The sequence below is a fragment of the Penicillium vulpinum genome (assembly GCF_028829585.1).
Source record: "Penicillium vulpinum strain IBT 29486 chromosome Unknown utg000001l_segment0_segment0, whole genome shotgun sequence".
NCBI classification, from domain to species: Eukaryota; Fungi; Ascomycota; class Eurotiomycetes; order Eurotiales; family Aspergillaceae; genus Penicillium; species Penicillium vulpinum.
Window position 1 is genome coordinate 2,550,965 of NW_026643241.1, and position 25,430 is coordinate 2,576,394.

General features: G+C 49.2%; 12 protein-coding genes across 12 annotated transcripts; 6 read left to right on the forward strand and 6 right to left on the reverse strand.

Annotated features, from left to right (window-relative positions):
- Window positions 1–145: 145 nt before the first annotated feature.
- On the reverse strand, window positions 146–799 carry N7479_000952 (uncharacterized protein; the record flags this gene model as incomplete). Its single annotated transcript, XM_057248650.1, has 3 exons — window positions 146–178; window positions 238–490; window positions 588–799. 3 exons carry the CDS (start codon window positions 797–799, stop codon window positions 146–148), a joined length of 498 nt encoding a protein of 165 aa, XP_057113082.1.
- A 674-nt stretch (window positions 800–1,473) lies between these two features.
- Window positions 1,474–2,293, reverse strand: N7479_000953 (Sas10/Utp3/C1D family protein; the record flags this gene model as incomplete). The annotated part of the gene is made up of 3 exons (XM_057248651.1): window positions 1,474–1,839; window positions 1,895–2,061; window positions 2,113–2,293. The coding sequence occupies 3 exons, from the start codon at window positions 2,291–2,293 to the stop codon at window positions 1,474–1,476; spliced, it is 714 nt and encodes a 237-aa protein (XP_057113083.1).
- Window positions 2,294–2,628: 335 nt separating this feature from the next.
- N7479_000954 (ketopantoate reductase family protein) lies at window positions 2,629–3,951 on the forward strand (the record flags this gene model as incomplete). Its single annotated transcript, XM_057248652.1, has 1 exon — window positions 2,629–3,951. The coding sequence occupies one exon, from the start codon at window positions 2,629–2,631 to the stop codon at window positions 3,949–3,951; it is 1,323 nt and encodes a 440-aa protein (XP_057113084.1).
- A 121-nt stretch (window positions 3,952–4,072) lies between these two features.
- On the reverse strand, window positions 4,073–5,620 carry N7479_000955 (uncharacterized protein; the record flags this gene model as incomplete). The annotated part of the gene is made up of 5 exons (XM_057248653.1): window positions 4,073–4,394; window positions 4,476–4,590; window positions 4,648–4,765; window positions 4,825–5,430; window positions 5,480–5,620. The coding sequence occupies 5 exons, from the start codon at window positions 5,618–5,620 to the stop codon at window positions 4,073–4,075; spliced, it is 1,302 nt and encodes a 433-aa protein (XP_057113085.1).
- Window positions 5,621–6,012: 392 nt separating this feature from the next.
- On the forward strand, window positions 6,013–6,940 carry coq4 (ubiquinone biosynthesis protein COQ4; the record flags this gene model as incomplete). The annotated part of the gene is made up of 2 exons (XM_057248654.1): window positions 6,013–6,220; window positions 6,291–6,940. The coding sequence occupies 2 exons, from the start codon at window positions 6,013–6,015 to the stop codon at window positions 6,938–6,940; spliced, it is 858 nt and encodes a 285-aa protein (XP_057113086.1).
- A 283-nt stretch (window positions 6,941–7,223) lies between these two features.
- N7479_000957 (DNA-binding protein) lies at window positions 7,224–7,862 on the reverse strand (the record flags this gene model as incomplete). The annotated part of the gene is made up of 4 exons (XM_057248655.1): window positions 7,224–7,507; window positions 7,611–7,621; window positions 7,676–7,770; window positions 7,839–7,862. The coding sequence occupies 4 exons, from the start codon at window positions 7,860–7,862 to the stop codon at window positions 7,224–7,226; spliced, it is 414 nt and encodes a 137-aa protein (XP_057113087.1).
- Window positions 7,863–9,389: 1,527 nt separating this feature from the next.
- On the forward strand, window positions 9,390–11,442 carry N7479_000958 (guanine nucleotide exchange factor SEC2; the record flags this gene model as incomplete). Its single annotated transcript, XM_057248656.1, has 2 exons — window positions 9,390–9,944; window positions 10,006–11,442. The coding sequence occupies 2 exons, from the start codon at window positions 9,390–9,392 to the stop codon at window positions 11,440–11,442; spliced, it is 1,992 nt and encodes a 663-aa protein (XP_057113088.1).
- An 825-nt stretch (window positions 11,443–12,267) lies between these two features.
- Window positions 12,268–13,818, reverse strand: N7479_000959 (SURP domain-containing protein; the record flags this gene model as incomplete). Its single annotated transcript, XM_057248657.1, has 1 exon — window positions 12,268–13,818. One exon carries the CDS (start codon window positions 13,816–13,818, stop codon window positions 12,268–12,270), a length of 1,551 nt encoding a protein of 516 aa, XP_057113089.1.
- An 825-nt stretch (window positions 13,819–14,643) lies between these two features.
- Window positions 14,644–17,667, forward strand: pmt1 (protein mannosyltransferase 1; the record flags this gene model as incomplete). Its single annotated transcript, XM_057248658.1, has 4 exons — window positions 14,644–14,903; window positions 14,978–15,551; window positions 15,611–17,074; window positions 17,164–17,667. 4 exons carry the CDS (start codon window positions 14,644–14,646, stop codon window positions 17,665–17,667), a joined length of 2,802 nt encoding a protein of 933 aa, XP_057113090.1.
- Window positions 17,668–18,164: 497 nt separating this feature from the next.
- Window positions 18,165–18,966, reverse strand: N7479_000961 (uncharacterized protein; the record flags this gene model as incomplete). The annotated part of the gene is made up of 4 exons (XM_057248659.1): window positions 18,165–18,215; window positions 18,326–18,527; window positions 18,719–18,762; window positions 18,826–18,966. The coding sequence occupies 4 exons, from the start codon at window positions 18,964–18,966 to the stop codon at window positions 18,165–18,167; spliced, it is 438 nt and encodes a 145-aa protein (XP_057113091.1).
- A 636-nt stretch (window positions 18,967–19,602) lies between these two features.
- Window positions 19,603–21,546, forward strand: erf2 (palmitoyltransferase ERF2; the record flags this gene model as incomplete). The annotated part of the gene is made up of 3 exons (XM_057248660.1): window positions 19,603–20,591; window positions 20,647–20,755; window positions 20,809–21,546. The coding sequence occupies 3 exons, from the start codon at window positions 19,603–19,605 to the stop codon at window positions 21,544–21,546; spliced, it is 1,836 nt and encodes a 611-aa protein (XP_057113092.1).
- An 811-nt stretch (window positions 21,547–22,357) lies between these two features.
- Window positions 22,358–24,887, forward strand: N7479_000963 (putative histone-lysine N-methyltransferase (Ash1); the record flags this gene model as incomplete). Its single annotated transcript, XM_057248661.1, has 4 exons — window positions 22,358–23,471; window positions 23,528–23,901; window positions 23,953–24,152; window positions 24,206–24,887. The coding sequence occupies 4 exons, from the start codon at window positions 22,358–22,360 to the stop codon at window positions 24,885–24,887; spliced, it is 2,370 nt and encodes a 789-aa protein (XP_057113093.1).
- Between the last annotated feature and the right edge of the window lie 543 nt (window positions 24,888–25,430).

Sequence of the window (25,430 nt, forward strand, 5' to 3'; positions counted from 1 at the left end):
GTATAGAGTACAAAGAGGGGACATGGAAACGGCTATGCAAGAGAAAGATTTGCCTATGAACGATCAAGCCCATAGACCCCATCCCTTATTACTAAAAATGATATCTGTCTTTCTGACCACCAATGGTCAAATTGGTATCAAACCCTTAGTAGGGCTTGGCAGCAGCCTGGCAGGCTTTCTGTAGGACATTAGTATTGTATTAAAAAATCAGAGTAAAACAGAAAAGTGAAGACATACCAGCTGGTCAAGGTACCAACCGCAGATGCTCATGTTACCCTGGTTCTCATCCATGCAATTGCGGAAGTTGCGGACGTCAACCTCACAGGCAGGGTTTTCGTACGAGTTCTGGGCAGCGTTGCTCTGGTAGAGGCCGTTGTCCATAGCCTGGGATTGAGCAGGGGGAGCCTGCTGGGCCTCGGCGGGGGCGCTGGAGCCACCGCTGAAGAAGCCACCGATGGCATGGCCGATAGAGGAGCCGACAGCAACACCACTGTATCAAAATAACCGTTAGCGCATATGCCGGAAAACTTGATCCTAAGCCCGGATTTTATCGGGTGACGAGGCACAAAGCCGGATCTGAGACTTACGCTGCGGTTGAAGCCATCTGGCCGAAGAGTCCAGGTCCAGCACTTTGCTGCACAGGAGGGGCCTGCTGGGCCTGTGGGGGGTGAGCGGCGGTCGAGTGAGGCTGCGACTGCTGCTGGGATGGAGGAGCAGCGGGCCGAGCAGGAGCAGCGGTGGGGCGGCTGGGAGCGCTGCGCGCAGGGGTGGGAGCGGCACGGCGTTGTTGACGAGGCATTTTGAGATTATGTGTAGATTTGTTTGGACTAATGTAGAGAAAAAGTGAGGATATGCAAGTTGAGATAAGTGAAGTGCTAGTGGAGACCTCGGGAAAGAAGAAGCTAGAAGATGAGTAAGTTCGGCCACTGAGGCAAACTCCGATGCAAACCTTGGAGTTTTATGGACGCTGATTGGTGAACGTTGTCACGTGGATCGGACATTACAGTGCCGGTTGTCCGGCGGAGACAGGAACGGGGATTAGTTAGTTAGTTAGTAGTACTGTAGGAATTATGTACTACATATGTATGTACTATATTAAGAACAATAGAATGGATGTGAGCGAATTATGTCATGGAAAGGAGCAGTCGATTTCATTACTAGCTTGTGCATAGGTAGTTCCCATTGCGGAAGGGTATCTTGATTCATGGAGACATTTTAGTCTCGTACATAGTACAGAGCCACTCATCGTGGTCTCAAGATGGCCGAGGCATCCATCTAAATGGAAGCTCATGGTCGGACAGGCTTGGCAAGGCGATTACTAGATTCGACAATGCATATCGTGTCGACAAAGGTTCTGATAATGATGACGCATAGCCAATGCTATGCTTTGAGACCGCCCGGCAGTCCATCCTTAGCATTAAAGGCGCAAGGCCGTCCGTACTTAGTTCCCACCAAAACCGTGGTGCAATGCATTCATTGGGCCTTTCGAGCCTTTCGAGCTTCCTCCTTCTTCAGCCGTCGCTCCTTCTTCTCTTCTTTCAGTGTCGCCTTGTTGATTTTCCTCTCCTTCTTTGCCTTGCTGTGTTCTGATTTTTTTTCTCCTTTGAATTTCTTTTTGCTATCCTTCTCGGTCTTGGGGGGATTCGTGTCGATCTGGGGCTCTGCTGTTGTTGCAACCTCCACGCCCCCTTCAGAGTCGTCGGAGTCAGAGTCATTATTGGATTGTGCTTTCGAGGCCTCAATGCTCTTGCGGGCCAGCATGGCTGCTTTGAACTGAGCACGGGCTCGTTCTTTGGCCTGCTTTTCTGCCCGTTCCAAGTCATACTTATCATTGCCAGCCTGCGCGGAATTATTTAGTAGCCATTGCAATACAATACAATATGACAATACTTACAAGGCCGTGTTTAATGAATCTTCCTGCAGCTGCCTTGTCAAGGGTCATGGAGCGTTCCTCGGGCTCGGTCTCCAGTACCTTGATCTTTTCAAAGTACTGCTTCACACGAGTCAGTTCCCGGAACACGGGATGCTGCTTCGCATCCACACCATGAAGCCGTAAATAGGCTGTCCAAGTTCATTAGTAAAAGTAAATTTTGTAAGCGTAGTGTGACGTACAGAAGATTAGTGATTCTAGTGTGTAGGTGATCAACACTTGAAGTTTTGCTTTGTCCATAACAGGCAATTTGCTTGAGCTTTTGAGGAGTGTTTTGGCTAAAAGAGGCTGGAGCACACTCTCCAAATCATCAACATTGTCGTCCAGCTGCTCAAGCAGCGGTAGTAGATCTGTCGGCTCCATAGTGGTGAGATATGGTGTAGATGAGAAATTGCTTGATCTAAGAAAAAAAATAGGACGGATTCAACTGGGGCGGTGGGACAAGGCGGTGTGGATTCTGTGATCATCATCTGCAATTGAGATCGCCGAGCAAGTTGCGCATATCCAACAATTGCTTGATTGTTCAAAAATAGGCCTTGGTGGACACACTAGTGGCCAGGCTCTTACCTATTTGGTCATATTCATCACACAAATATCGATTTCTCACCAAGCCCATCGTTCTGACCTACTCCCGTCGCCAAACACATACTTGCAATCCAATCGGATATCCCGGGGAGATTTTCCTCAACGGTCTCAGAATGCAGTCGATATTTCGGTCCCGCTCTTTGTGTCGACCTGGTATTCTTGATAAATCTTTTCGGTTGCGGGTTCAGGTCCATGGTGGTTCAAGCACACGATTTATCTCAACATGGAAAGACGAATTGGACGAGATCAACCATGATACCAAAGTACCCCTGTCAGGCCGAGTGCATATCCTAGGAATGGGAAATCTAGGTTGCTTCTTTGCTCATTCTTTAGCCACGAGACAGTCACCACCACCAATCACAATATGCCTGCATAATGACTATCTCTACCAGGCCTTTGCTCGGAAAAGGGGACAAATTTCTGTTAGCACCCATGGCCTTGACGATGTTAGAACGGGATTTGATGTTGAAACAGTGGACGAAGAAGGAAGATGGTATACAATGCCGCCTGTTGACAACCGGCCCTCGCCGTTCAATTCCGAGTCACAGTCTCTGTCAGATAATGGTCCCATCGAGTGCCTGATTATCTGCACCAAGGCGCATCACACGGAGCTTGCCATTAAAGACATTAGCCACCGCCTGACGAAAGACTCGACTATTTGTCTCGTCCATAATGGCATGGGCGTACTCGACTCTATCAATCAAAATGTTTTTCCCGATCCCAACAATCGACCACATTACATCCAGGCAGTCTTCAGCCATGGTCTCGGGAGGAATGACTCGTTCAAGATTTCGCATTTGGGAGTTGGGACCACAATCCTTAGCCCGGTTGGAGCTCCTAATATCCCTCCCACATCACCTGAAGCTGATCATACATGGGCGCCGTCCACAAAATACCTTCTGCGCCTCCTGACTCTCACTCCGCCCTTGGTCGCTGTGGCTGATACACCGGCGGGCCTATTACAATATCAACTTGAGAAATTGGCAGTGAACTGCGTCATTAATCCTCTGACTGCACTGAGCGACTGTACCAATGGTGAAATCCTCTATTCATTCAGTTTTACCCGTGTCATGCGGCTACTACTCTTTGAGATCTCCGCCGTGATCTGTGCTCTTCCTGAACTGCAGGGCATCCCTGGCATTGAAGATCGCTTCTCCCCAGAACGCCTGCGCCGTTTGGTCGTGAACATCGCGAGCAACACGGCCAAGAACCACAGTTCTATGCAGCAAGATATCAACCAAAGGAGGTTGACAGAGATTGAATACTTCAACGGATGGATTGTGCGTCGCGGTGAAGAGCTGGGTATCAAATGCGCACTCAACTACATGATCAAGCATTTGGTCGCTGCTAAAGCGGCTACCCATCGGAGCCGAGAAGCTGGCGCGATTCCCCTTGATCTCGACAATGTTATCTCTACCAATGAGCCGCCCATTTAACAGCTCTGGGGTACCTTCTACTCTGTTGAATTCTGCCTCTGCCTTGATTCATTGTCATATCTCTCTATGTGTGAGCAGGTCGAATGATTCAATAGTAATCTAAATTCTTTACGGAGAATCCCTATACAGAGACACTTTTGGCCGCATGCTCGCAGAGATCCTTGATCTGCCTCCACCGTCTCAGCAGCATCTCTGCCTTTGAACGATGCGCTTGAACTGTAGTGTCGAGTTCCATGGCCTTCTGCAGCGCCGTTATAGTTGCATCTGCCTCTGCGGCATATGTCAGAATCCACCCCTTGATGGTGGCCTCAGATCGGCTCTCATCCAAGCCCTGTGATTGGCCTTCAAGAACATGGTTCCGCCAATCCTCCTCCTTCATATAACTCAGACATGCGGCGACCTCTGTGCGGTAACAGGGTCCATGGGGAGTGACTTGGTAGTTACTAGCGCTGTGTCAGTGGAGAACTGTATATATCGCATGGAAATTGCGCATTATCATGTAAAAGATCAAATGGAACACATACCCATAATACTGATTCAGCCACAATTCTTCTTGCTGCCCAGCGGAATGAATGTCGCGAAAAACAATGTCGTCAAGATATATCGAATCTGCTTCATTTTCATCAAGGAAGAAGCCATCTATAAAAGCGGGCGAGTCAGCATGCCGAGGTGAAGAAGATAATGACACTTTCTCACATTCTGCTAGTAAGGTATCATTTGGATGACTGCCATAGTTCATGAACACTTCATCGCCCTTCTCATAGTCTTTCGTAGCACGAAATTCGTATGAATTCTCATCGAATTTGACATCACGCTGTTTCCACCTATGTGTTAGCTCGGTCAGTATAAATGAGACCCAGACAAAGCACGTACGGCAACATCCGCATGATTGAAGTAATCAGCAAAAGGCACCAGCCCCATTGCATCATTAGGGTCTTCCGGGGTTTCTTGTCCATCCCCAATCCAATAGAAGCTCCTCGTATTTACAATCAGCCAGTTGTATGAGAATGTCTCCCAGTTGGTGTCCGGCAAGGCAGAGATGACGTCCATCCATGCTTTGCGCAGGCGCTGAGCCTGCTGGGAAACAATGTTCTGGTGGTCTGGGCTGTATTTCCTTGTCTTTGGGCCCGGCTGCAGACTATTCCAGAGCCCTGAAATTGACGTAGGAAGAAGACTTGGCTGCTGCGAGTGAGTCGGGGCGTCGTCTTTGCTGCTAGGCAACTGCGCTCCTCCCAGGGCTGTCGGCCAGAGGATGGGCATGCTGTCTTCGAAGTCTTTTCGGCTGGGCCATGACTTCCGCCATAGATCGTATCTTGATTGTTCATCTAGTGCATCATGCGTTAGATATGCCGCCAGGAGTGCGTGCACAGAAATGTCTTCTGGGAGTTTGCCGACAAAGGTGGAAGGAATATCTTCAACCCGTAGCATCAACTGTGTCGGCACTTGGAGAACAATTTCTCCTTTCTGGGCAGATACTCGCTGAGTAAGCATACAAATGAGGAGTAGATATAGATTTGGGGGTTTATACTTTGATGTTCCTGGTGGCCATCATTCCCAGCCCACGTCCTTGGAAGCGAGCCGGGGTCACCGAGTTGGTGTCTATGCCATTAGAGATTGCCCATTCAGTGAAGGCCTCATGCTCTTCCCCGGGCCACCATTCTGGCTTCATATTTGATGGATTTTGTGCTTCTTAGCGGACTTTTGAGATGCTTGCGCTAGTCAGTATATACTACGAGATCCATGGATAGGAATTGAGTTGGAGATATATACGTTTGTTATAACACACCTTCAGATGGGCCTGTTATATCATACCCTGTTCTTTCAAGACAAAAGGCCTAAAAATAATATTTAGTAGTCTCAATGGGCGTCAAAAATAATGTGTGTCTGAAATTCACTCTACAATGTGGAGCAGGTGGTTATCGGCGATAAACGGAGTTATGGTAAATTACGGCAGGGTACAGCAGCCATTTGTGCTATCCCGGTCGATCTGATAATCATACCACTTCCATTTCAGCTTTCGTTCCAAAACATGCAAAATTTCCTCTGGCTTTGGGATTAATAATGTCGGTACTTGGGAGACGTGGAGTAACTGAGCTTCGATACTTGGCTGCCAGCCCAAATCTATCAGCTGCAAGCACTCTACGGCCTTTTTCCGTTCTGAACCGCCCACCACCAAGCTACCCTGGCCATGTCCCATTGACTACTATCGAACGTGGGGCTCTTGCTGTAGGCTCAGCAATTGGATCCCTTATAAACCCTAGAAGAGCGGGTGCGTGGATTTAGTTTCTCACAGAACCAGTATAGAATCTCGGATCATGATTTAACATGATACACTATAGATCTCATTGCGGCCTTGGGCGAAGCTACTGCGACACCATTTTTCATATACCGGCTACGCGATGCCATGCTCTCGGATCCAACAGGGCGACGCATTCTCCGTGATCGCCCACGCATCACCTCGGAAACTCTCAAAATGACCCATCTCCGCACCCTCCCCGAGAACTCCGTCGGCCGAACATACGCCAAATGGCTAGACCGCGAGGGCGTATCCCCCGACACCAGAGACAATGTCAAGTATATTGACAATGAAGAATGTGCATATGTCATGCAGCGATACCGCGAGTGCCATGACTTCTACCACGCAGTGACGGGTCTACCGATTTTTGTGGAGGGCGAGCTGGCTCTCAAGGCACTGGAGTTCCTGAACACACTTCTGCCTATGACGGGGCTCAGTCTATTCGCCTTTGTGCGGATGAAGCCCGCTGAGAAGGAGCGGTTCCTCTCGTTACATCTCCCGTGGGCTATTCGCAGTGGACTGGGGAGTAAGGAACTTATCAATGTTTATTGGGAGGAGGTGTTAGAGAAGGATGTGGATGAGCTTAGGGCCGAACTGAATATTGAGCGTCCACCAGACCTAAGAGAGATTCGGAAGATGATCCGGCAGCAGCAGAAGCGGGAAAAAGAGAGGCAGCAGCAGACTTTGAACTGAGCTAGCTAGGTTGCGTCCTGTCGGAGCGATAGATCTCCAATATAGGGAGATATGTATTATTATTGGATTGTTGTAAAACATATCACCGATGCGCATGTGCGCAGATGCGAGGCGGATTGCACTGAATTCAAACCAGCTCCAAATAGTGTAATAGAAAGAGGGACCATAACGCCTGGGGTAGATTTTCCCATAGCCCACAAGCGGATAGCAACAGAGGTATCTGAATGCAATAAACAAAAAGGTCACAGGCACAAGTGATCATAAATCACATTGTATGCGACCCTTACAGGTCCAAGAGATCATCGTCGTCATCCCACCCACCTTTGCGGCGAGAGATAACGATTTTGTGCTCCTCCTCCTCTTTGCGCTGGTTCTCCGCAACAGCCGCCAGCAACTCCTTGAGCTGTTGTTCAGTTACCTTTGCCCGTAACTGTCCAGACTGGGCGAGCATGATGAGGCGGTTCTCAATATCTGTTGCACGTGATTCCTTAACGAGGCGGATACGACCAAGGCGATCGGCAGCTTCGGGGTCGAGGATTTGTGTCAGGATAGAAGCGCGTTGTTCGGCTAGGATAAATTAAAGATTGATTAGAAATACAGCAATACAAAGGACATTTCTTATAACCCATCGAATGCGAATGGACTGAGAATGTCAGATCTAGGGACCCACCCTCTGCTTGTCTTATTGGGCTCATTAGCATACAGCATATTCCTGCGACTTATCCTAGCACTTACCTCCTCTGCTGTGCCTGCTCACCACCATCCTGACCAGCTGGACCACCTCCGCGTGGACCTTGTTGCTGGAGTTGCGCGAGCCGAGCTCGTCGGATCTATTTCCTCTCTTAGTACCGGGATCGAAGGGCGCAGACCTCTCATGATATATGCCTGTAAAACTGACCTCTTCTAGCTCTGCGTCCGCCATGGTGAATATTCAAATAAAGTGAGGGGTTTGGATTGACTAAATATTGAAGAATCTAGGATTAATTTGGTGAACCCCACTTGGCTCGCCTGAGTACGGAGGGGTGCAACGACCATACTTGATTCTGGGGTAGTTTTGGACTACAAATGTATACAATAGTGTAAATGGCTAGAGTGGCTACTGGTATGGGGATTGAATTCTTCAATTGTCATGAAAGTAAAAATTCAAATGTTGTTATATATATTTTACTATACAGTCTGCCAGTTTTTGTTTTAAATTGCTGTCATTCCTCTACGGTAGAAAATGAACACCACCCCCACCAAATATCAACAATACCAGATAGAAATAATAGAAACAAAAGAGTAAATAACCGATAATAAATTCTGTTCTCACTGTATAGTATTCTATGGCATAAGAATGCCATTCCCTAGGGCCGGAGTTAAATATCACACCGTATTACTGCTACTCCATACCTGTGGGGGGAGAATCACACGTGGAACTTCAATGTTTCATACCACACCTATAGTTATATATAACTTGAGGGTGTATATTTATGTTGTATTTGTTTAATTGGCCTTTATCACCTAATTAATACATACCTTACTATTCTGTATATTAGCATGAACAGTGGACGCTATCCTGAGATAAGATCTTAACACGTACTTTGTACTTTGTATTCTCTACGCGCCTATCATACAGGCAGCCACTAAAACGCAAATATTGGGATCCATCCAACTGCGCCTTGAGGGGCAAAGATCAAATTGCAAGTAAATTAATCCGTACCGATCAATAGCTTCAGGTTTAGCTCCAAATTAATCCCCGAGGCACTATCACACGCGCCCGGGGCCTCCGGTCCGTGTCCGAGTGGCAATGCTGAATTCATCCCCTCACATTGGCCTTAAGTTCCCTACGCAGCCCAAGCCCATTTTCATATAAGATTAAAGTCTTCAACATTTTCTTACAAGTTCATAGCGCAGCCGATCCTTCAATAGTACGGGTTCGTATCCGGGTGACTAAGCTTTTCATCTCCAGGACTCGCGGTGCCAATCCCGACTTCGTCGACACCCTCAACAGGCTGATATTTCCGATCAGACCTGTTTGTGGCAATTCAATCCTTCTCTTGACTTTCAGCGCATTCATTTCTGTTGTGTCTTCCGCCATCCAACTCTCCTCATTCCCAAATCCCCCTCACTCCCAAACCCGGATTCGGCTATCTTTCAACTTATTACGTACCCGTGGGCCTACTCGACCGCACGCGCGACCTTTCTATCCTAACACTTGTCTATTTGGGTGTGAATGGCGCAGATATCAACTTGTCTACCGAGGATTTTCTAGACGTGATCTTGATCTTGCGACAAGCGAACCATCTTTTGCCTTACATTCCGAACGCCTTCTACGTCACTCACTATGGCCGAGTAAGTTATCCATCGAGACATCCTTTTTGGGAATTTAATCAATTATTGACACTTTAGGTGGGGCAGTTTAATTGCCTTTCAGACCTCTCATCATAGTTTCTTCTCACCATCCAACATGATTCCGCGCCACAAGAGGTCGCTTTCCTCCGAGCACCCATCGTTATCCTCTGACCGAACCGTCATTAAAGCGAAGTCCACTACCAATCTCTCCGACATCGCTGCTTCCAATGGAACACACAATTCTGGATTTGATGAAAGCGGTTTCAGCACCTTGCAGGATCCGCGATTGATGGTCGGGTCGGAGGTTTCACATTCGACGTCATCGCCTCAGCACCCCGATTTGAGCAACGAAGTAGCAGCATTGTCTGTGAAACTGATCCAAGCCATCAACAACCAAACAAACCTTGATGATAGCCTAGTTGCTACCCGCCAAGAGCTAGAACTAGCCCAGGGCAAGATTCAAGCTCTGGAGTTTCAGAATGAGAAGTATCGGCGAGACATTGATAACAAAGTTTATATAAAAAAGGCCGACGCTGATCGCGAAATTTCGCAATTACGGGCTGCATTAGCGGAAGAGAAGACCCAGCGTCTCGCCGCTGAAAAAGGCAAGAAAACTATTGAGCAAGAAGTGGAAACTCTTACTGCGGCTCTTTTTGAAGAAGCCAATAAGGTCGGTAATCCTTTTCAACATATGCATATGAAATGTAAACTAACTTCTAACACCATTTTAGATGGTAGCTTCAGCTAAGATCGAACGTGAGGCAGTGGAGAAGAAGAATGAGCAGTTGCGTTCACAAGTCAAAGACACCGAGTTACTCCTGGCATCGAACCAGGACCAGCTTGCCGAGCTCAAGTCTGTTATGCAAGGGATGAATCTTCAGAAAGATGATGTAGAAAGCCGTTCCACTCCGGCTCCACCATCTCCGGATGGACATTCACCAGCGCAAGGTTCTAGTAACGAAGAGCCCGAGCTTGACCCCGTTCCTATATTGATTGACAATACCGAGGAGCTCACTCCGGGGCCTTCCTCCAGCTTCCCGCAGCTCCTCCGCATGGTCTGCCGGACGGATTTGCAGGCTTATGAGGATTTCCGCGATCTCCTTGTACTCTCTCGGAGCTCCAAACCTCCTAGCCGTGCTGCTAGTGGATCGTATGGAGGCCTGAACGTGATGGGGCTGGCAAGCTTTGCTAGCGGAGGATCTCCGTCGGCGACCTCATCACCCACCAAGGGGTTTACCCATTCTCCCAATGGGAGCACGTCTTCTGCAACGGGATCACATTTTTCCTTAAAGGAAACTCGCTTCTACAAGCGCGTGCTTCTGGAGGATATTGAACCTACATTGAGACTAGATCTAGCGCCGGGGATCTCATGGTTGACCCGACGTACTGTTCTAAGTGGTATTTGCGAAGGCAGTCTTGTCGTGGAGCCAATGCCCCCACAATCCAAAGTATTCGAATTCCCTTGCTCTGTCTGTGGTGAACGCAGACCTGGCACGGCTAACGCGAGAACCCATCGTTTCCGAACTTCAGATAGCGAGACCGCTCAAAGGTACTCACTTTGTGTTCTCTGCTTAGAAAGAGTGCGCTCCTGTTGCGAGTTCACTGGTTACTTGCGTCTCATCCTTGATGGACACCTTCGGGCTGGCGATACTGAAGAAGAAAAGGAAACATGGGATGAGACCATCCGTCTCAGAGAGAGGATGTTCTGGTCCCGTATCGGAGGAGGAATCATTCCCTTGTGCAATCGCCCAAGCGAACCAGAGACGGAGCTGGTCAGAACAGAGTCTAATACTGGCGCCGAGGACGACGATGACCGGTATCTTCATCCTGTGGACGTTACTTACCTCGAGCCCAGGATAGAGGAATTATCTCCAGCGGAGGATGAACTCGCACCGGAAACACCAATCACAGAATCCGACACTGATCATATAACCCACCCTGATCTTCCTCGACCTCAAAGTTCTATCTATGACAGGGACGATGCTGCTTCCTTGAGTGACTCGGAACGTAAGCGAGTTTCTATGGATTCCGTAGCAAGCGTTTATGAAGAGGCTAGCGCTGACGTGGATACCAATTCCACGATACCTGTTCCCAATGAGCCCTCAATCATTCAGAGTCGAGACACAGACACAGATCTTGCAAAACCTAATGGTTTGAGCAACCCTTGACCTCTGTTGATCACAAGCGATCGACACGAGTGAGATGACTATACGGTTTACCCAGCATTTAATGATCCGCCTAATGTCTTCCCCTATTCTTTGGCATTGCATCCTTCGGTCACTTAATTCTCGTCTGCTTTCCCGCGTTGATACAGACCTCTACCTTTACTTTAATTACCCATTAGATTACATCTTGATGATGTCCTTCATTGGTTCTGGCCTCTTGGGTATCCATCTCTTCACAATCAGCAACATGGCCTCTTGTATTACTATCAACCTTTTCACTTCTGACCATGTATACATACTAATCCGTTTTGTTTTCCCTTCTCTCTTTTTTTTTTTGCGGACATTTGGACCAGGTGTGGCATTTGTGATCTTCACACTTTCTGTTCTTTCCCCCCCACCCTTTTTTTTTTTTTTTGCCTCTACTTCTGACTCGCGGGAATACTGGTCCCGGGCCCCATTGGTGGTCGAAGTATCGTCATAAATGATAGATGAATTTGAATCAAATTGCATAAATAGATGATATATACCTTAGAATAATATACCGTAGAAGATGCAAGCAACACATGCCAATTACCAATCTCCAAAGGATCACCACTAGAAGTTAAATAGAGAATGGGAATACACATAGACCAGACAGGATGTTTCGTGAGGTTAGAGTAAAAGAGGGCGCTATTGTACACAAATAGAAACAAAGAAGCTCATCATCCAGATTTCATCACTCCCAAACTCCACAAATGGCAGAAAAGACATGTTCGAGATAGAAAAACCCCGCGAAACCTCAATTTGAAACGAGAACATCCCGTCTGAACTTCATGTGGCCGGGGGATATCATTTCTTGGCAAGCTGATGAATATGTCTGAGCTGGTCTTCGATGTTCATACTCTGGACGTTGGGATTCTGCACACCAGCTGGAGCGTTCGGGTTTTGTGGGCCAGCTGAGCCATCGAGACCCATAGCCAGTCGCTTGCGGCGATCTTCCTCCTCTTGATCGAGAGGAGAAGGGTCGAAGACGTCGGTGCGCTGGCTTGCAAGACGCTTGAGGTTGTTGACGACATCGACGGTGGAGAGGTTGGTGGTGGCACTGCGGGCTTCGGCCTTCGCACGCTGTTCTTTCCAGCGCGGGTCGAGCAGCTCGATACGGATGTGCTCGTCCAGCTCGGCGAAAGGCACTCTCTGGTTGCAGTAAGGGCAGATCGCCATCTGGGCTTGTTGACGGCGAGCCTGGGCTCGGGGCACGTAGTCTGAGCGGATGCGCATTGGCTGTTGACCGGGGATGGCCGCTGCCTGAGACGCGGCGGCTTGGTCGCGCGCTTGGGTTCGTTCACGGATGCGCTGGTCCTCTTCAGCGGTGGGATACTGGCCTGGTGGGGGGTATGGGCCTGGTGGGTAGGGAGAGACCGAGGGGTGGGGGGCGTGCATGGGTGCGGGGTGAACTGGGTAGGCGTTGTAGTAGACAGGTTCGTCGAGGCCGGTGGGCATCGCTTCCTCAATGCGTCGCATGTTGAGGGACATTGCTGCTTTTTGCTCGAGGGAGGCGGACTGTAGGTCATTGGCTGAGGTCGGTGGTGGCAAGTCGGCGTGGTCGTCGTGCTCAGTGAACTCGACGGTTTCGACCACGACGAAGTCTTGCCAGTCGATCTGGGCGTACTCAATCCGTTCCTGTTCACTTTGCTCTTCCTTCTCTTGCTTTTGTTGTCGTTGGTATTTCACCCATTCCGCCCGCTGCTTCGCACGTTCCATGACGTGAAATTTGTTCTTTGCATTTTGTTCTAGTTCTGCGATTCTTTTTGTGGCTGAAGTTGCCTCATCAATTCCCTCTGCGCGAAGCAAGATAGTGTATTGGTCAACCAATCGCGTGAAGAATTGGTACAGACTATGCTGTGGTCGTAAGAAGTCGAATTGGAAATTTCTGGCCTCGCGCTGCGACAGCGCAGTCATGAATGACTTTCCTCGCTTTGCGACGAATAACGCTGTGTGCTTGACCACGTCCAAATCCTGTGCATTGATAATCGGCATGCGCGCCGAGAAGTGGAACGAGGCTGGTTCAGGTGGCCCCTTGGGCTTTTCGGGTTCCGCGGCGGCGACAGACTCGCCAGCTCGGCCAGCTAATCCTGCTACTCGGCCTGCTTTGTACTCGGCTGTATACCATTGATAGTAGGGCTCATATGCATCTCCAGGGGTTAGGAAGGAGAACTTGTAGTTGTTCTTTTCCTTCTGGCGGATACGGTCTTCAAAAGTACCCTTATGGCGAACGACGTAGCTTGCTGTGGTCTCAATGGCTTTTCGGATATCCTTTGGAGGAAGAACCATGCCCTCTGGAGGCTTTAAAGTCCCCTCGGACCCTTCTGGATGAGGTGTATTCGCATTTGACGGTTCCATTGTGAATGGTAAGGATATGAAAAGATGGGGGTCTTGTTAATAGGATCGCAGATCTATCTAGGACTTGCTGACTAGCCTTCACCAGCCACAATTGATTTTCACCGCCACAGCAAGGGCATTACTGTGGCGCATGTGGCTGTGTATTCCGTGTGCGGCTATATTTCCTGTCTCTTCGCATTTTGGCCCTTCTCCACTGCCATGTAAGTCCAGAATAGGGAATGTTTATTTTGTTTCGGTTTTCTTTTCATGGATATAGTCAATTGATATCTCCAGATCAGCTAAGAATTATTTATCTATCTATATATGTATATCTATAGATTAGATATATCGATATCCAAAAAATGTAGCTTAACTTTTAAATCTCACTAGTAAAGACCGTTACAATACTAGGGGACTTAAAACTAAGGGGGCCGCTCACATGCCCTCCACAGCCGCCGTCGATCTGGCCTCAAGGCGGAATTGCACGCTTTCATCCATCTTGTGTTCACTTCTATTCTTGTTTTTCAACATCTTTTTTTCTTTCTTACTCTCTCTTCAGCAGCCACTTTTCTTTAATTTCTTATCTCCCTGTCATGGGGCTGTTTCCCTCATTGTTACACGATCATTAACCGGTGCCTGAAGCCATTGAACTGTTGACAGCTCGAGGTCGAAAGCAGCTTTTGACAGCGTCCACCCTTCCATTAAACCTTGAGAAGCCTTTCATTAACGATCTAACTATAACCCAATTACACGCAATTCTCCTATCATTTCCCCTCGACATTCCGACTCCCGCGCTGTTCTCCTGAACCGCTGACGTCGTTCCACACCCACCTTTATCGGAACAATATGGGACAGAAATCCAAAGACACATTGGCCGTACGGCCTCAGAGCCGTGGTAGGCGCTCGCCCAGTCGGTCGCCCAAACCCAAGAGCCGCAAGCCTTTGGCGGTGCCTCAGACATATGCCTCGGATGGAGTGAAGAACAATGATATCTTCAAACTCCCCGGCTCGGATTATAAGCTTCTTGTACTGGTGACTCTGATCGCTGCGGTTGTTCGCCTATTCAGAATCTATCAGCCCACCAGCGTGGTCTTCGATGAAGTCCAGTACGTTCCTCACCAACCTTTTGTCATAAATCGAAATGAAAATAAACAGAGACTAATATTTTGCGCTTCAACAGCTTCGGTGGATTTGCTTCCAAATACATCAAGGGGAAATTCTTCATGGATGTACACCCCCCGCTAGCTAAACTACTACTTACGCTGGCTGGCTGGCTGGCTGGCTTTGACGGAAACTTCGACTTCAAGGATATTGGCAAGGATTATTTGGAGCCTGGTGTGCCCTATGTGGCAATGCGTATGCTTCCAGCTATCCTGGGTGTTCTGACTGTCCCATTGATGTTCCTCACCCTCAAAGCTACCGGGTGCCGAACCTCGACTTCACTCCTAGGTGCTGGCCTTGTTATCTTCGACAACGCTTTGGTCACTCAGTCCCGTCTGATTCTGCTCGACTCCCCGTTGATTTTCTTCACCGCTCTGACAGCTTTAGCCTTCACCTGCTTCACCAACCAACAAGAGCTGGGACCGCCTCATGCCTTTCGCGGCCCGTGGTGGTTCTGGCTGGTGTGTACTGGTCTTTCTCTTGGAGCAACCCTGAGCGTGAAGTGGGTTGGTCTCTTCACTATGGCTTGGGTTGGATCTCTCACGGCTCTCCAATTGTGGGTACTGTTGGGCGATGCTAAAAATGTCACTCCGGTATATATTTCCAGATTCAAATTAACTCGTATTTTATGCTAACAAGAGGATTGTTACAGCGTCTGTGGCTCAAACATTTCTTCTCCCGAGTATTCTGCCTCATCATCATTCCTCTAGCCTTCTACCTTGCCATGTTTGCCATTCACTTTACATGCTTGGTCAACCCCGGAGAAGGTGATGGCTTCATGTCATCGGAATTCCAGGCAACTTTGAACTCAAAGTCTATGCAAGATGTTCCCGCGGATGTCTCCTTTGGATCCCGAGTCAGCCTCCGCCATCTGAACACGCAGGGCGGCTATCTGCACTCCCACCCTCACATGTACCCAACGGGTAGCAAGCAGCAGCAAATCACGCTCTATCCCCACAAGGATGAGAACAACTTGTTTATTCTGGAGAACTCCACTCAACCTCTAGGTCCCTATGGAGTGGTCGAGGGCCCGCTCGCTTGGGACAACTTGACTGCTCCTGGTTTCATTGAAGATGGCTCGACTATCAGACTTTACCACTCGATCACTCACCGAAGAATCCACTCGCATGATGAGCGCCCTCCCGTGACCGAGGCCGACTGGCAGTATGAGGTCTCTGCCTACGGATACGAAGGCTTCCCTGGTGATGCTAATGACTTATGGAGAGTTGAGATTGTTAAGTCCATGTCCGAGACCCCAGAGTCTAAGAAGCGCCTGCGGACTATCCAATCCAAGTTCAGGCTAGTGCACGTCATGACTGGCTGTGTCCTATTTTCTCACAAGGTCAAGCTTCCGGACTGGGGATGGGAGCAGCAGGAAGTGACATGTGCAAAAGGTGGTACTCTTCCCAATAGCGTTTGGTATATCGAGTCCAACTACCACCCTGCTATGGCCCCAGACGCCGAGCGAGTCAATTACCGGAACCCCGGCTTCTTGGGCAAGTTCTGGGAATTGCAGAAGGTTATGTGGACCACGAATGCCGGTTTGGTTGAATCTCACGCCTGGGATTCTCGCCCATCTTCCTGGCCTACCCTCCTTCGTGGCATCAACTTCTGGGGCAAAGATAACCGCCAAATCTACCTGCTTGGAAACCCACTTATTTGGTGGTCAACCACTCTGGCAATTGGAATCTATTTCGTTTTCAAGGCTCTCTCCATTGTTCGGTGGCAGCGAAGCTGTGATGACTACAAACACACATCGTTCAAGCGGTTTGACTACGAGATTGGCACAAGCGTGTTGGGCTGGTTCTTCCACTATTTCCCGTTCTTCCTCATGGCGCGCCAGCTCTTCTTGCACCACTATCTCCCCGCTCTTTACTTCGCCATTATGGTCCTCTGCCAAGAACTTGACTTCCTCACAAACCGCATTAAGAGTTTGGGGCTTGCATCGAAGCCTTTGATTGGCAAGGCTCTGATGGCAATCTTCCTGGGTCTTAGTGTTGTCGTGTTCACCCTCTACGCTCCACTCGTGTATGGCAACCCCTGGACCAGGGATGCCTGCAACCAGGTGAAGCTGCTCGGATCCTGGGATTTCGACTGTAGCACCTTCCACAGCGACGTAAGTGTTCCGGAATGGAGACCTCCCCGGCGAGGTTATTAAACGAATCGACGAGACCACGACTAACATGGACTTTTAAACGCCACTAGTTGAGCCAGTACATTACTCAATATGTGCCGAACGTGCCGACAGTGGCTGCCCCTACGACTGCAGCTCAACCACCACCCCCGCCACCACCAGTCCAGGCTCAAGAGCCTGCAGGTGAAGCTGTCCAAGCCTCAGAACCAGCGGCTGTCACTGCACCCAAGATCCAAGGCTCCATGGCGCGTGTTGAGTACCGCGACCAAAACGGCAAAGTTCTCGACGAAAACCTGGTAGCCTCGCTCCGAGCAGAGGGTAAAGTGAAGTTCGAGACTCGCTATGAGCCTGGTCAGCCTATGGAGAACGCCCATGATGTTCCCGTCGTCGATGGCCAGCTCGCGCCCCCGCACCCAGATGTGCAAGGCCAAAATCCTGAGACTGGCAGCGTGTTCGGGAACTCCGTGCCTCCTGAGAGCCCCGCGTCTGTGGCTGATAGCATCGAACGCTCTATTGAGCAGTCAAGCTCCATGGAGGCTAAGCCTGCTAGTGAGGGTAATGAGGCCACTAAATAGTGGTCGCGTGGAAGATAAAAGCGTAAGAGAGCGGACTTTGCCATGTATAATGAGACTCCCTAGAGTACTTGTCTATTTCTCTATGAGCTTTTTCTTTAGTGTTGCCATAATTGACACTAATACCCGCTGATTTTGGGCTGTATATCGTAACGACAAAGCTACATAGTTGGCCATTTTTAGCGATTATGCAACCAGTTTGTTAGGTACCTATGTAGGTATGGTTGGTACCTATGTAGGTATGGTTCTACTCAGATTATTGCCAATTTAACCTTGCAACCAAGCCAGTAGAGTACGGATATAACACAAGAAAGAGACCTATTCCCAATTGACACTTCATCTGAATACGGATACTATGCACAAATCTCTTGCTATCCCAATAGCAAGTTCACGCAGCCCTCTCCTCTCCCCGGTCTTAGTGTACATCAGCCGGCCGTAAGAAACGACGATTCGCTCCATTCAACTTCTAAAGGCACTTCTTATGGCCAATCAATAGCCATCTAGTAGTCCCACTCCTCCTTACCGTACTTGTTGAATCTCTCGTGGAGGTCCTGATAGAAAGAAGCTAATGTCAGCAATTCCCCACCAAAATAGCCAAGGTGATCGGTGCTTGAGCGATCCCATGTATGGCATAAAATAGAAAGGTCCAACGAATTCATACCTCAGGCAGGGTGACATTGGGAACAATGACGGTGTTCATGGCGCTAGGAGCAGCGCGGAGGGGCTGGCTTTTGTCACCGTGAGGGTGGTACTGGTACTTGTAGACCTTGCCATCCTCGGACTTGCCCTGCCAGGGCATAGCGCTCTCGCCAATGCGAACATTGCTCTCAGAGTTCACGGAGGTGGGCTTGCGGCCGAAGTACCTAAAGTGTTGCGAATACCAAACTGATTAGCGACCGCGGTGCTTGCTTTCTATTGTATTTGCGTGTGCCATTGAGGGTGGGAGGTCGATCGAGTAAAAGCCCGAAGAAGTGCCGATACGTCACAATGGCGCAAATGGGGCGAAATATTTGGGCACGAGGCATTGTAGGGCAATTTCGGGAGGGATGCTCACCATCCGGCAATCAGGAAAGCACCAGACATGACACCGAGAAGAACCTAAAAGCCCATTAGTTAGAATGAAAATTTCGGGGTAGTTCAATGGCTTTGTGGGATCCATACGTAGAGCTCGGGATCACGCTTGGGGGCCTTGTCGAGGCTGGACTCCTCGACCTTGGAGGAACCGAAGCGGCGCGGGGGAGCGCGGAGGAGGGACTGGCGGGTCAGAGCCCGGCGAGTAGCTAGAGCAGCAATTGAGGACATAGTTGCAGCAATTCAAGCGTGCGTTGGAAGGAGAATTCGTGGGCAGAGAACTGGAGACGGTGTAGTGGGAGAGAATCATGAACATCGAATGATGTTGCCGGCATATCAGGTGACGCTGAGTCATCACCGGTTTAAGCAATCTGGATCATGACTTTCGAGCTTCCTGTTGGTTGATATTCTGTGGTTCGACCTATTCGACTTGCTGACACATATACGATCATCCCGGTGTTGATTTCTGTGATGTAATTGGTCTTTACAATTTGTTTGGCCTCTCGATCGCTGTCCATGCCAGAGGTATTTTGTTCCGGTTTTCTCCATCAGGGGCTCTGCGTCTTGGCCCCAGCTTTGCGGCGGGTTTGTCGGTGGAATTCAGCATTGAGATCTGAGACTAATGGCACTATAGGACCTTAATTAGTCCATTTATTCACTTTCGCTCATTATACCTTGTGTCGACTCCATTGTCACTCCTTTTGCTCCCCCGCTCGCTGCTCACCATACGTACCCTTCCGTCGACATTAGCTGCCTACCTTACACCGCGGTTCGCTTCCACTCCTTCGCCATTACCAATTAGAAACGCAATATGATAGCGCGCATTTCTATCTAGCCAATTGTTAATATTCACATCCTTCCACAGCCATGGAAAACTCCGCAGCTCATCCGGAGGCTGGCGACACCGGTGATACAAAACAAGGCTCAACACCGCCCCATATATTAGGGATTCCTCGCCCTCCCTCTGTAGACGGAATTTCGTCCCGAGTGACAGATGGAGATGGTGAGCGAGCACCATCTTACACATCACCTCACCCTGCCCTACAGTCGCAGCCCTCTGTTTCCAGGCGTGGTCCACCTCCAACGCGGAACTCTATCAATGCGCCTAGCCAAGTGACCAGCAGACCTGGTAGCTCAGGTAGTCGACTGAGTAGAACACATATCCCCTCCCTGACAGCACATGCGTTTTTTCGGCCCATGAGCTCGCAACGATTGCAAGCACACCGAGGAACACGCCCTGTGACTAAAGGGACGATTTCATCTACCGACGACTGGACAGAGCACGGAAGCCAGAACCGGACGAGCTTGATCTCCAATGGGACAGTCCCGCAGGGGTCTCTACCCGCGGCTGATATGGAGGCTCCTCCTCCTTCTCGAGGAACAGAGTTCACAGATCCTATCATTCCAGACCGCAACACTTCCAACGCTAGCCCTAATGGTAACACAACCATTCGGAGTCTGGGTGAAAGTGTTAGACTGCTGAGGGATCGAGATCAAAAGGAGAAGCCCCCGCGTCTCAACCTAGGCGCCAACTTTACAGGACATGCCGTGCCGGATGCTCCACCAAAATCACCCCTGTCCTTCCTATCATTGCAAAATAGGGGTGCAGGACACGTCCACGATTCTCGGGCCCAGAAAGGCCACGAACATCTCTCCTCTGCTGGCTCCTCTCCGGGTCCACATGACGTGAAAAAGCCCCCTCTACCAAAAACAAATTTGGGCAAAAATTACGAGTATTTCCTCGGCAACACATTCTTCTGCGGCGGGGGGCGTTTCCAAAACTCGAGAGACAAGCCTGTTAATATCGCAACAGGGCTTTTAGTCGTTGTACCTTCGGCATTGTTCTTTGCCTTCTCGTATGTGAACACAATTGGGATGACCATCGGGCCAATGGCTAACATATGAAACTAGGGCTCCCTGGCTGTGGCATAATATCTCTCCTGCCATTCCTATAGTGTTTGCTTACATTTTCTACGTGTGTTTCTCGTCATTTGTGCACGCATCCGTTGTCGATCCTGGAGTAAGTGATTCGGTCTTGATTGGGTTTCGTGATTCTTAACTTGATACTCCTAGGTTATGCCTCGTAATGTACATCCTATGCCTCACCCGGATTCTTCGGATGACCCTCTGGCGCTTGGTCCGCCCACAAATGACTGGGTTATGGTCAAACTTGCTACTTCAGATGTAGCTGCCATGGACGTCCCTGTGAAATACTGCAAGACATGCAATATTTGGCGGCCTCCTCGCTGCTATCACTGTCGTGTCTGCAACAACTGCGTCGAAACCCTCGACCATCACTGCGTGTGGCTCAACAATTGCGTTGGTCGCCGAAACTATCGATATTTCTTCACTTTCGTCAGCTCTTGTACTCTCTTGGCTCTCTTTTTGATCGGTGCTAGTCTGGCACACATCTTGGTCTACATGTCTCAGGAAAGCATCTCATTCGGGGCCGCAATCTCCAAATGGAGAGTGCCATGGGCTATGGTGATATATGGCTTGGTTGCAGTACCATACCCTACATCGCTTTGGGCATATCATATCTTCCTAGTTGGTCGTGGCGAAACCACCAGAGAATATCTCAATTCGCACAAGTTTGCCAAAACTGATCGACATCGACCGTTCACCCAAGGAAATGTCCTTAAGAATTGGATTTCTGTGCTTGGGCGTCCTCGGCCTCCTACCTACATGCAATTTAAGCAGCGGTATGAAGATGGCGATCAACGCCTGGGTTCCCAAAAACGCAAGTATCGTGTCCCAGATGTTGAGTCCCAAGGCATTGAGATGCAACATGTTGGTCCCCAACAGGATTAAAAACAAAAAGTCATTTTTTTGCCTGTCGGTCTTGTTTCGGCGGCTACGACCTGTGAAGATGATATTCATGATCCCCCCTTTTCTTTCTCCCAACCTCTTTCTGTTCTTACTGAGATATTTTTCCCCTATGGACACATCTATCACTTTCTAATCACTGCATTACACATACCCTTCTTGTCGTCAATTCTGATGTGCTACACTAGCGCAAACATTCTGTCTTTCTACTGATCTGTCATGATCTATTTCTTACCTTGTTATATCTTGTTACTTGTTGTGACTACTTGGGAATGGGCAACCCTATCCAGAACCAGCCTCTTCTTTCCATACCCTATTGGGACTATATATTCACCTTTACTCACCTTTACTTGGAAATTTGATATTATCCTGTGTATGTCACAGCTAGAGTAATCCATATACCGACATCCATCCTAGACGTAGAGTCTCTCACGTTCATGTGGGGGCGAGGGTGAGGGATTTTGGCATTCCACCAGCCACGAGATCCAACATTTGTAAATCCCTGGCGGATGCTTACTTTTCCCCTTCTCCCTTGCCTCTTCATTCTTTTTATTGCATTAGTACTCTTGTAGGTCGGGAAATTCTACGATTGGGGTGTTCGAAAGTGTTGTTGCACGCGTCAGACCCTCGCCCTAAATTGATAAGAAGCGCGCGGGAAGCTGATCCTCTTCGATCCGGCACCTTCCCCTGATATTTCCCCATCCCTGTCCAACCACACGCGCCAGTTGTTCTACATCGATAGGAAAAGGGCAGTTCCAGGTGGAATTGTCCTTCTTGTTATCCTATTCTCCCGAAAATGGCTCGACAAACGTCCCGATCAATCGCGTCCGCGGCTCCCGACGCCCAGGCTAACGAGCCTATCGATGACAATATGAGCCTCGACGTCCCAGAACAACTCTTGACGCCTGAAAACAGCCGATCAGAGACTTCAAGCAACAACGAGAACGCATTGACCGACGAAAAACCCGCAGGACGGCGAAGGTCAACACGGGTTGCACGCGCATCGTTGCGGCCCGGTGAGCCACTAGACGATACACCTGAGAACGAGGATCCTGCGGCCTCATCTAGCGAGGCCTACGTCGACAGTCTTGCCAAAGCGAAACGATCACATTCTTCTCTACGTCACAGTATTGCAGTGATGGAATCTTCCTTGTGGAGCAGTGCTCCAGTTGACGATGATACTGTGGCGGACGACACCGCAACCCCTGATACACCGGTCTCGAAGTCTTCCCAGGACTTGCAATCCGAGGATATGAATATGAAGCTTCAGCAGCGGACGCTGCGAAAGCGTGTGGGGTACGCCTTTGCCAAAGGTAAAGGACCAGCCACGGGTGAGCCGGTCCCATCCCATACCTTTCCCCGCAGATCTCTACGACGGTCAGATCGCTTCGATCTGATGGATAAGGTTTCAGATCTAGTTGAGCAGGCTAGCAGTATATTGGGAAAGCGCACAAGAGGCCTGGGAGACAAGGATCTTGGTCGGCGCGCTAGTCTTCGCCCTCGCAAAATTGCCCCGCCGCAAGACGAGAAGGCTCTTTCGACGGCCAACGAGCCTGCATCAAAGAAGCGTCGAGTATCTGAGAGTGATTTGTCCAAGCTTCAAGATCAGGATAGTTCTGAACCAGAGGAATCGGCTGTACCTACTTCGCCACGACCTAGGCGCAAGATCTGGCTGTCACATGGCCTCTATACAGGACAGGAACCCTCAGACTCGCCTCCTAAGCAGCGTCGAAGTAAGAATTCGAAGAAAACTGGAACCGGTCCCATGCACCGCACCATCCTTCCCATGCCGATGTTCAAGGGTGCTCGCCTTTTGAAAACTGGACGGGACTTCCAGTTGCCGTTTGATATCTTCTCGCCACTACCACCTGGGCAACCTAAGCCTGATGAGTGGCGCAAGACTAACAAGAGTGAGTGGCATGTCGAGTATTTTACATTATGAAGTGAGGGCTAACGGGCGGTTTAGATGTTTTTGTTGGTGATGCCGGAAGTTTTTGGAAAGCGAACAAGAACCTTGAGCTGTCCACTTGTATGTGTATTGAAGACACTGGCTGCGATGATAACTGCCAGAACCGCTATATGTTCTACGAATGTGACAACGGTAACTGCAGGCTGGGTCCCGAGTGCGGCAACCGAAATTTCGAGGGCCTTAAACACCGGACCAAGGCCGGGGGCAAGTATAACATTGGAGTCGAAGTCATCAAGACAGCAGATCGCGGGTATGGTGTCCGCAGCAATCGTTCCTTCGAGCCCAACCAGATTATTGTGGAGTACACCGGCGAGATCCTCACCCAGCTTGAGTGTGAGAAGAGGATGAGAACAGTATACAAAAACAATGACGTGTGTGCCCTTTCTCCTGATGCTTTACTATTTATTGACTTCATCAACCAGTGTTACTATCTCATGTATTTTGATCAGAACATGATCATTGATGCTACTCGTGGGTCTATTGCTCGCTTTGTTAACCATGCCTGTGAGCCAAACTGCCGTATGGAGAAGTGGACGGTTGCTGGCAAGCCACGCATGGCACTCTTCGCTGGAGATCGAGGTGTCTCGACAGGGGAGGAACTAAGCTATGACTACAACTTTGAGTGAGATTTCTATGCATATCAAGCCACTTGAGCATGTGCTAACACTAAATCAGTCCCTACTCTAACAAGAATGTTCAAGAATGCCGCTGTGGATCAGCGAACTGTCGAGGCTTTCTTGGTCCACGGCTGAAGGAGAAACAGCAACGTGCCAAAGAACTTGAGAAACGAAAGTCCGAGGGAAGCCCCAAGAAGGCAACTGCAAAAAAGGTCATCGGCAAAAAGCGAAAGGCCTCAGAAGAATCTGAGAGCGACGAGTCCGACCAAGGCAAAAAGCGCAAGATTATCAGGTCCAAGACCATCAAGGCCGGCGTAAAAAAAGCAATGGCTAGCGTTCGTGGTAAGAAGACGACCAAGTCAATGGTAAAGGGCAAAACCACAACTGTTGTGAAGTCGAAGACCCATGTCAAGCTACCAACTGTCAAAACCACAGGGCGAATCAAGGCCACTGTCCGTGCTGCTCGATCCAACAAGGCAGCCAAGAAAACCCCGGCTTCTCCTAAGAAGACAACATCCCAGCTCAAGCGGCCTTCTGCTGAAACCAAGAAGCAAATCCTCGCTGCTGCTTCCAACGGCTCCGGGGCTTCTCCTCGCAATCCTGCGAAAAAGATCCCCTCCAAGGTCAAGGCCAAAAAGCCCACTCTCAAGGCTAAAAGCACTACCAAAGGGGGCTTTGGCAAGGGAGTCAAAAGTGCGGCTCGACGTGTTATGAAATCTGTCAAGGGAGCAAAAAACTGATTAACTTACGGTCAAACTACGGCTAGGAACCTCGTCTTTCTGGGTTTTTATGGACTTTGCTGCTTGAAAGAACCGAATTATTTCCCCAATACGTCTTTTTCTGGCAATGCCAGGTCTGTGACTCTCTAAATCCCTTTGGCTCTAATCTTTTCTTTTGACCTTGCTTTTGTGGCCACTTGGTCCATTCTCTCTATTCTACTTGATAATTTCCCCCTCTCTTTGGTAATCTTTTATTCCTACTTTGGCTAAAAATTCGTGTTTTGGCAAACCCCCCTGTACGACATTCCCTGTTCCCTCTGGCGTTGTTCTTCCCCTCCTCCCTTTGCTTTTCTCTTATCTATTTCCGTTTGCCTTTTATTTTTACTGTGGCTTCATGGCTTCTTTGATTTATGCGTCATGGTTATGATAGTGAGAGATTGCCCTGAGCCATTGAGTGTTGGTCCTGATATAGCTAGGGTAGATGCCTCTTAAATTCAACATTGTTTTCCCTGGAAGTTTTAGTCTCTGTAGATCTAAAGTCTATAGTACTCCATACAACATTGG